Source organism: Odontomachus brunneus, unplaced genomic scaffold, assembly GCF_010583005.1.
Source record: "Odontomachus brunneus isolate Ranch 3 - 2012 unplaced genomic scaffold, Obru_v1 Obru_scaffold_194, whole genome shotgun sequence".
In the NCBI taxonomy this organism is placed as follows: domain Eukaryota; kingdom Metazoa; phylum Arthropoda; class Insecta; order Hymenoptera; family Formicidae; genus Odontomachus; species Odontomachus brunneus.
Genome location: NW_022639644.1, coordinates 319612 through 329649, shown reverse-complemented (window position 1 = coordinate 329649; position 10038 = coordinate 319612). Strand labels below are relative to the sequence as shown.

The window sequence follows — 10038 nt, the reverse complement described above, 5'->3', positions numbered from 1 at the left end:
CTCTCTCTCTCTCTCTCTCTCTCTCTCTCTCTCTCTCTCTCTCTCTCTCTCTCTCTCTCTCTCTCTCTCTCTCTATCTCTCTCTCTCGCACTCAGAATTAATTTAAACCAGATAATATAACCAATATTTGCAATATATTTTACAAGATATATGCAAAATTTACAATATATTCTACGAATATCTTATATTTTATATACTATCTTACATTTGTTACATATTTCAAAATTTTGTATAAATATTGAAAATGTATTATTTACCACAATCCTCATTTAATTCGAGACTGCATAAGATTTCAATGCCATGTTGAAGGATGTACAGAAGACGTAGAATATCCTAGACTTAATATCCCTTGAATATCTCCTGGATGTCTATGTCTTTTTAGAAATATGATAGGATATTGAAAGATTTAACGATATTTTGCAATGTCTTAGGATATCTTACAAAAATTCTCACAATATCTTTTCAATATCTTTTTGGATATTTTTACAATGTTTTACGATATCTCATAATGTATTACGATATCTTACGATATCCTGCTGAGATATCCCGGGATTTACTTACTGGGATATCCCTTGGATCACCTTCGTCCATCTGGGACTTTTTGGGATATCCTCAGGATAAAGTGTGCTGTATGGGAAAGACGCACGTTACCTGTACTAATCTCATTCTCTTGCTGTTTCATGACGATTTATCTCTTTTTTCTTTTCTTCGTAAGGTCTCGTAATACACCATAACGAAAACAAAAACATATTACGCGTACGCATGCACACACATACACACACATATCTAATTATAATATTTTTATATCGCGTGAACTTTTTGTATCAATTACACAGCTCCCAAAAAAAAAATCGCCGGCACCCGAGACGAGAATAGGTGTCCTATATGTTTTTGGGGTCGCTGATCACGAATCTGCACTCAGAATTGCCGTATCGCATCAAAATTTTGAATAAATCGCAAAAAATCGTTCATAGGTTCATCGGTTTGGGGTTTATGGATTTGAGGTTTGGGGTTTATGGGTTTGGAGTTTATGGATTTGGGGTTTCTCTCCTGACTGCCTGCCCACCTGGTCACCTGCCAGCCTGTCTGTCTGCCTTCCCACCCACCGCCTGCTCGCCTGACTGTCTGTGTGCCTGCTTGCCCAAGGGGACTCACGCTAATCTAGCACCCCGAATCGTGAGAGGCGAGGGGACTCACGCTAATCTACGCCAAGTTGTACAAGTATGTATTTGTGAAATGGATCTAGCGTTACCCATCTTAAACCACGTGGAGGTACCATTTCTTTTAAGACTTACCCGAAATGTTCGGGGGCGCCTACGCCAGGTTATATAAGTATATATTTTTATTATTCTTTTTTGTAAAATCGAGTTATCTTCTTTTCAAATGATCTTCTAACGCCTTTTCTTTTATGTTCATTTATAGTATCACGATCCAAGCTCCAGCAGTAATCTGACATCATACGTTCGTTCCATACTCCCTGGTAACGCTGCTCCATGGTTTTCATATCTTGGTGGAACCTCTCACCCTGTTCTTCGCTTACATCTCCAAGATTCTTGGGAAAAAAATCGAGATGCGAATGTAGGAAATGTAATTTCAAATTCATTAAAGCTCCAATCTTTTCATAGTTCTTTACTAAATCTCCTACAATTTCTTTAAAGTTTGGATCTTTTACATTTCCTAGAAACTTTGTAACTACTGCTCTAAAGCTTTCCCATGCAACATTTTCTTCAGCAGACATGTGTTTTTGAAACTGTTGGTCTTTTAGTAAGGATCTAATCTGTGGCCCATCAAAGACACCTTCTTTTATTTTTGATTCAGAAAGTTTTGGAAATTTCACAGCAAGATATGTAAATGCATTACTTTCACGGCTTTTGAGCGCTTTAACAAATTGTTTTATCAGTCCTAATTTGATGTGTAATGGGGGTAGTAAGATCTTCGACGGTTCAACTAAAGTATCGTGTATTATATTTTTTGAACCAGGTACCAATGCTAATCGAGATGGCCAAACTGCTTGCCTATAATGTTTGTCGCGAGCTCTGCTATCCCATTCACACAAAAAACAGGAAAATTTAGTAAAACCACTCTGTTGACCTAAAAGTATTGTTATGATTTTTAAATCACCACATAATTGCCATTTGTGTTTTTCATACTCTAATTTTTGTAAAATAAACTTTAAAATTTCATACTCTTCCTTCAAAACAACCGAATGTGCTATAGGGATAGGAGCATAAAGATTACCGTTATGTAAGAGTACTGCTTTAAAACTTTTACAAGAAGAATCAAGAAACAGTCTCCAGTCAGCTGCTACGTAACGAATGCTACTGTTAAAAGCATTTATCAATCCTTCAACGTTATTGCAGTAAACCAGAGCATTTGCAGTAGAAAAGAATTTTCTAAAATGTTTATCTCTATTACGATAAAATGATATCTTGGTTTTTGGAGCCAAAACATGTTTTTCTTTCAACCTAGAAGCTAGAATTTCAGAGTTTTCCTTAGACAATCCTAAGTCTCGCACTAAATCGCTTAGCTCATGTTGAGTAAAACAGGAATTTGTTGTTGTATTTTCATCAGAATGGTTAGGTTCATCAGAATCATTACCTTCATCAGAATCATTACGTTCATCCTGTTCACATGTTTGATCAACTGAATCGTTAAGGTCTACATTATCTGATGAACCTTTATTAACAGAAACGTTCAATGTAACTGCAGGTGTTACTGATGATACATTAGGATATTGTATATAGTTTTTTTGAATGTTAGTGTACCTGTTTGTTTCTGTTAAACAGAAATAGCAATCTGCATCGTGATTTTCAGGTTCGTGCCAAATCGTGGGAGTAGAAAAACGTTGTCGTTTACCTTTGTGAAGAGAAGCAGCGCATGAAGAGCATACCCTATTTGGCGTCCAAGCATTGTTTGTATCTTCAGCAAATATGCCATAGCAAAAATGGTACTTTCTTTTCAAAGTGTCTGTTAAAGCTTTACCATTTTTGAAAATATAAATTCCACAAACAAAACAAAAAGAATTGGGACTTATTTTACAACTAGACATTTTTTAATATCTACTTTTAATTAAATTTTTTTCATAAAAATAAAACACACAGAAACTAATTTTGTATTTTTTTGTATTTGTTAGTTTTGTATTTGTTGTATATCTAATGAAAATGAGAAAATAGATAAACTAGATAAAAATAGATATATATCAAACCCATAAGCACAACTCCACAATCCAAAATTTATGCACTTCAAACTTATAAACCTCAAACTCATAAACCCTAAGCCTGTAAATCCTGAACTGATAAAACCCAAACCTATAGAACTTAAACTCATAAACCTCAAACCTATAGAACTTAAATCTGTAAATCTTAAACCCATAAACCCTAAACCGATTGAACCCAAATAAACCGGGTAATGGTGCCAAGAGTAGCAGTTAATGGAATCTACTCACTGCTATATTGAAGAAGAAGAAAAAGATTAATCCCAAACCTGTAGACCTAAAACACATTAATCTCAATTCTCGCCATAGGGTTATGTAAAAAAACTATTACTTTTATTTTACAATTTCAACCTTATTTATCTCTAAACCTATCCATGAAAAACCTTACTTCACAAATTATAAACTTCAAATAACAGAAGTAAAAAAAAATTTATGCAAAAAAACCAATCACATGAAGCAAACTAACTTTGAAGATTTAAACATAAAAATGCATTCTTTAGTAAATGTAAATTTATATGGTTTTTCATGGATAGGTTTAGAGATAAATAAGGTTGAAATTGTAAAATAAAAGTAATAGTTTTTTTACATAACCCTATGGCGAGAATTGAGATTAATGTGTTTTAGGTCTACAGGTTTGGGATTAATCTTTTTCTTCTTCTTCAATATAGCAGTGAGTAGATTCCATTAACTGCTACTCTTGGCACCATTACCCGGTTTATTTGGGTTCAATCGGTTTAGGGTTTATGGGTTTAAGATTTACAGATTTAAGTTCTATAGGTTTGAGGTTTATGAGTTTAAGTTCTATAGGTTTGGGTTTTATCAGTTCAGGATTTACAGGCTTAGGGTTTATGAGTTTGAGGTTTATAAGTTTGAAGTGCATAAATTTTGGATTGTGGAGTTGTGCTTATGGGTTTGATATATATCTATTTTTATCTAGTTTATCTATTTTCTCATTTTCATTAGATATACAACAAATACAAAACTAACAAATACAAAAAAATACAAAATTAGTTTCTGTGTGTTTTATTTTTATGAAAAAAATTTAATTAAAAGTAGATATTAAAAAATGTCTAGTTGTAAAATAAGTCCCAATTCTTTTTGTTTTGTTTGTGGAATTTATATTTTCAAAAATGGTAAAGCTTTAACAGACACTTTGAAAAGAAAGTACCATTTTTGCTATGGCATATTTGCTGAAGATACAAACAATGCTTGGACGCCAAATAGGGTATGCTCTTCATGCGCTGCTTCTCTTCACAAAGGTAAACGACAACGTTTTTCTACTCCCACGATTTGGCACGAACCTGAAAATCACGATGCAGATTGCTATTTCTGTTTAACAGAAACAAACAGGTACACTAACATTCAAAAAAACTATATACAATATCCTAATGTATCATCAGTAACACCTGCAGTTACATTGAACGTTTCTGTTAATAAAGGTTCATCAGATAATGTAGACCTTAACGATTCAGTTGATCAAACATGTGAACAGGATGAACGTAATGATTCTGATGAAGGTAATGATTCTGATGAACCTAACCATTCTGATGAAAATACAACAACAAATTCCTGTTTTACTCAACATGAGCTAAGCGATTTAGTGCGAGACTTAGGATTGTCTAAGGAAAACTCTGAAATTCTAGCTTCTAGGTTGAAAGAAAAACATGTTTTGGCTCCAAAAACCAAGATATCATTTTATCGTAATAGAGATAAACATTTTAGAAAATTCTTTTCTACTGCAAATGCTCTGGTTTACTGCAATAACGTTGAAGGATTGATAAATGCTTTTAACAGTAGCATTCGTTACGTAGCAGCTGACTGGAGACTGTTTCTTGATTCTTCTTGTAAAAGTTTTAAAGCAGTACTCTTACATAACGGTAATCTTTATGCTCCTATCCCTATAGCACATTCGGTTGTTTTGAAGGAAGAGTATGAAATTTTAAAGTTTATTTTACAAAAATTAGAGTATGAAAAACACAAATGGCAATTATGTGGTGATTTAAAAATCATAACAATACTTTTAGGTCAACAGAGTGGTTTTACTAAATTTTCCTGTTTTTTGTGTGAATGGGATAGCAGAGCTCGCGACAAACATTATAGGCAAGCAGTTTGGCCATCTCGATTAGCATTGGTACCTGGTTCAAAAAATATAATACACGATACTTTAGTTGAACCGTCGAAGATCTTACTACCCCCATTACACATCAAATTAGGACTGATAAAACAATTTGTTAAAGCGCTCAAAAGCCGTGAAAGTAATGCATTTACATATCTTGCTGTGAAATTTCCAAAACTTTCTGAATCAAAAATAAAAGAAGGTGTCTTTGATGGGCCACAGATTAGATCCTTACTAAAAGACCAACAGTTTCAAAAACACATGTCTGCTGAAGAAAATGTTGCATGGGAAAGCTTTAGAGCAGTAGTTACAAAGTTTCTAGGAAATGTAAAAGATCCAAACTTTAAAGAAATTGTAGGAGATTTAGTAAAGAACTATGAAAAGATTGGAGCTTTAATGAATTTGAAATTACATTTCCTACATTCGCATCTCGATTTTTTTCCCAAGAATCTTGGAGATGTAAGCGAAGAACAGGGTGAGAGGTTCCACCAAGATATGAAAACCATGGAGCAGCGTTACCAGGGAGTATGGAACGAACGTATGATGTCAGATTACTGCTGGAGCTTGGATCGTGATACTATAAATGAACATAAAAGAAAAGGCGTTAGAAGATCATTTGAAAAGAAGATAACTCGATTTTACAAAAAAGAATAATAAAAATATATACTTATATAACCTGGCGTAGGCGCCCCCGAACATTTCGGGTAAGTCTTAAAAGAAATGGTACCTCCACGTGGTTTAAGATGGGTAACGCTAGATCCATTTCACAAATACATACTTGTACAACTTGGCGTAGATTAGCGTGAGTCCCCTCGCCTCTCACGATTCGGGGTGCTAGATTAGCGTGAGTCCCCTTGGGCAAGCAGGCACACAGACAGTCAGGCGAGCAGGCGGTGGGTGGGAAGGCAGACAGACAGGCTGGCAGGTGACCAGGTGGGCAGGCAGTCAGGAGAGAAACCCCAAATCCATAAACTCCAAACCCATAAACCCCAAACCTCAAATCCATAAACCCCAAACCGATGAACCTATGAACGATTTTTTGCGATTTATTCAAAATTTTGATGCGATACGGCAATTCTGAGTGCAGATTCGTGATCAGCGACCCCAAAAACATATAGGACACCTATTCTCGTCTCGGGTGCCGGCGATTTTTTTTTGTGGAGCTGTGTTATTTTTTACTTTAATATCAGTCTGCCATTTGATCTTTGTTAAACATCACGCCATAATATTTATCAAAATGTTATTTTCCTTTTAATATAAAAGCCGTACGTTTCTGCACTTCATTCATAGTCTGACGTTATTTGAACAATTATTGTTCGATTTAAATTAAATAAAATTTATTTTGATTTTGGGTTTCTAATTTAAATGTTATATATAAAATAAATCGAAAAGATGATTTCAATTAATTTCTCACAAAAAAAAATATTTTTGTACTGGTGACAAGATAACAAATTGTGTTAAAATGCGAAGCATAAATAATACTAATTATAGCAAATGTTATAAATTTATTAATCACAACGTTTAATATTGCAAATTTTGGTGTCTCGCCTGTTAATCACCATGAAGTTGAACTTCATGATACCATTTTCGATCTAATAAAAAATGCCATAAATGATAATGTTAAGATTAAATGCAATTGGGAACTTGATTTTGATCCAACGGAACCACATGATGTTCAATTTGTGGACATGTATGATATTGATACTGAAGAAGATAATTATGAAGATGAAATTTGTATTGTAGATAATGAAAGTGGAAATATAAATTTAAATTACAAAAGGAAAGCAATTGAATTTTAGAACAGTGGAAAAAAAGGACGTTTATCTATTACTGCTGTATAGAATCGTTTTAAAAAGGTAAAATTTATAACTTTAACATAAGAAAAATAATACGAGCTGATTGAGCAGATAGATGTGCGTTTTATAAAATATAAATATAAATAGTAGATAATAAACAACAATAGAAAAAGAAACATGTTTAATTGTTAGACTTACAGACATTGTTAGACTTTAATTGTTACATTACTTATTGTTACATCGCATTGTCTTTTTATTTTTGAATTTTCTAATTGTAAATATCAAATTTTTTTTCCTTTAAGTAAAATCTATTTCGCAATTGCAGAGGTGGGAAGAAAATGTAATGCGCGGAGGGTCAAACAGGGACAAAATTGTATTTATTGCCGAATATGTACTAATGCAATTCCAAAAAGCTCTTGCTAGAAGATCTATCATTCATGACATAGATTTGCGAGCATGGGTATTACAAGGAAAGGAGCAAATAAACCTTCCTTCATTTAGAGTAAGAAATTGGTGGATATGAAATTTTAAGAAAGCACATCACATTACATCACATAAAATAACAACTTTTAAAACCCGATCTTCTCATACAACTGATGTAACAATAGGCCTATTCTTTCTCGCTGCACTACTGCACTAGTGCGATAAGTTAAAGTGAGAAAACATATATATGTCTCGCTTTAACTTATTGCACCAGTTCAGTAGTGCAGTGAAAACAGGCCTGATATGTCAAAGTGCAAAGGAATTTGTGAGACAAATTAATCCACATATTGATGAAATGGGTGCAGGATAAATTTATAATGCAGATGAAAATGATTTTAATTTATAAATACATTCTAGCAGTACATTAACTAATGTAGAAGTAAAAGAAAGTTAAATCTACTATTTAATCTTTATCTTCTATGATTCATAGCTATACTATTATGCCCATTATATCTGCAGATGGACATCTTCTGTATATAGTATTAAAGTATATAGTATAAAGATCATCTCTGTATATAGTATTAAAAGAATCTAGCGGAGAATTTGGGCCATGCGTAAAAGAAACCCTTTTTAAACCTATTAATGTTCACATTGCGGTTTCAAAACCCGGAAAACTTAGAAGTCAACATTTTAAAAACTGGTTTGAAGAAATCTATTTACGAATATTGGAAAAAAAGTATACTGCTGCTTGATTCATGGACAGGATATTGTCCGAAACAATTAAAAGAATTTATACCAGCAGATAAACAAGTAAATATTTTAACAATACCAAAAAAAAAACAATTACTTTTGTACAATCTTTAGACATTTTTGGTTTTAGAATTTGGAAACATTTTATTTGATGTTTCTCTGATAATGTTATTTTACATAATTATGATATAAATTTACATGCAAGTAATAATATAATAAAATTACAAAGTTTAACGCATAGTCAATTTTCTTCTCCAAGATTTCAAAATCTATTTAAATATAGTTGGTACAAAAGTGGATATTTATCAACACAGCCTAAAAAGTTTGATAATTCAATAAATTTTTGTTATTTTAAAGAAGAAAAACATATATTAAGATGTAATATTTGTGGTAAAATGGCTTTTACACGTTGTACATGGTGCAAAGAATATTATTTTGAACATTTCTTGGAACAATATCATTATTGTAACAAATACATACAATAGAATAAATAATATTTTGATAATTAATTTAATTTAATTTTAAAATTAATTTAATTTTTGTTGATATAAAAATTTTATAAAACATTTGAACATTTTTCAAATATTATTAAGCTTCTATATCTTAAATTGAAATTTAATTTGTAAAATATTAAAATATATTATATTATAATGTTTATATTATTCGGAATATTAAAAAGTTCCTATTTCGTTCTTTATATTATTACAATTTGTACCCGCGATGCGTCGCATGCCGGATTACGCTCGTCGGTTCGGATTCGTAGGAGGCTGAATAATCGTTGAAACAGTGGAATAGAAATAAACTTAGTCGTATATTTAAAATGTGGTGTTGCTATATATTAAATGGTATATTTGGTGTCGACGCCGTTGGTCGCTTATGTACATGCTTGTTAGAGGTTTTTGTGTCGGCGATGGCTCGCGCGGTGCGCGGGATGTGGTCAGTTGTGTTGTCGCGTCGCTTCTTCAGGCGTGAATTCATCTGTTGACGTTTTCAGCGTCTTATCTATTTAAATGCCGGTTGACAATGTGTTTAAATCTCTGCGATACGATGCAGCGCAGTGTTACGTCCTGTAGGAGAACGCAACATAAAGAAAGCTTCACTTGTACTTATAGGTTGAAGAGCTAGTCAACGACCAGAAGGGTTACTTTACTAGCCGGACGACGTACGGCGAGTGGTCCAATTTTGAGTCAGAGAACTGAATCTCTTTACTCAAGACTGGACCTTGAGCGATAATAGGAGAGGACGGGTAAACAAAAGAAACTAATGCTTCTTTATAAAAGAAATAATATGCGATTTATTTATAATCACAATGTGGTAGTGTGTCTGTGCGTGCGTGCGTGCGTGCGTGCGTGCGTGCGTGCGTGCGTGCGTGCGTGCGTGCGTGCGTACGTGCGTGCGTGCGTGTGTGTGAAAGAGAGAGAGAGAGTGTGTGTGGGGGGAGGGAGGATGAGCGTTAATGTTCGGGATTATTGGGAGGTGAAGGGAGTGGAGAATAACTTATAAGAGAAGATGGAGGAGAAGATGGAGATGGTGGACGAGGATGCAGAGGAAATGGCTGTAGGTGGAGAGGGAAAGGGATAGATCTTCTAGATCTAAATATTGTGACAGTAACCTATGGGTTATCCGTTGGAATACTGTTTGCGAAAGAAAGTCTGAGGCGGAAGATAGTAGCTCCAGAGTCTTTAGAGCCTCGCGCAGATCACTCCGTTGTTGCAAGATCGGCGTCTCACTACAAAGGG

At 33.8% G+C, this 10038-nt stretch overlaps 2 protein-coding genes across 2 annotated transcripts; one reads left to right on the top strand and one right to left on the bottom strand.

The window, feature by feature from the left end:
* Positions 1-1078: 1078 nt before the first annotated feature.
* On the bottom strand, positions 1079-3105 carry LOC116851854. Its single transcript, XM_032831691.1, has one exon. The coding sequence runs from the start codon at positions 3047-3049 to the stop codon at positions 1346-1348; it is 1704 nt and encodes a 567-aa protein (XP_032687582.1). The 5' UTR covers positions 3050-3105; the 3' UTR covers positions 1079-1345.
* Positions 3106-3568: 463 nt separating this feature from the next.
* On the top strand, positions 3569-6251 carry LOC116851853. Its single transcript, XM_032831688.1, has one exon. The coding sequence runs from the start codon at positions 4281-4283 to the stop codon at positions 5982-5984; it is 1704 nt and encodes a 567-aa protein (XP_032687579.1). The 5' UTR covers positions 3569-4280; the 3' UTR covers positions 5985-6251.
* The last annotated feature ends 3787 nt before the right edge of the window (positions 6252-10038 follow it).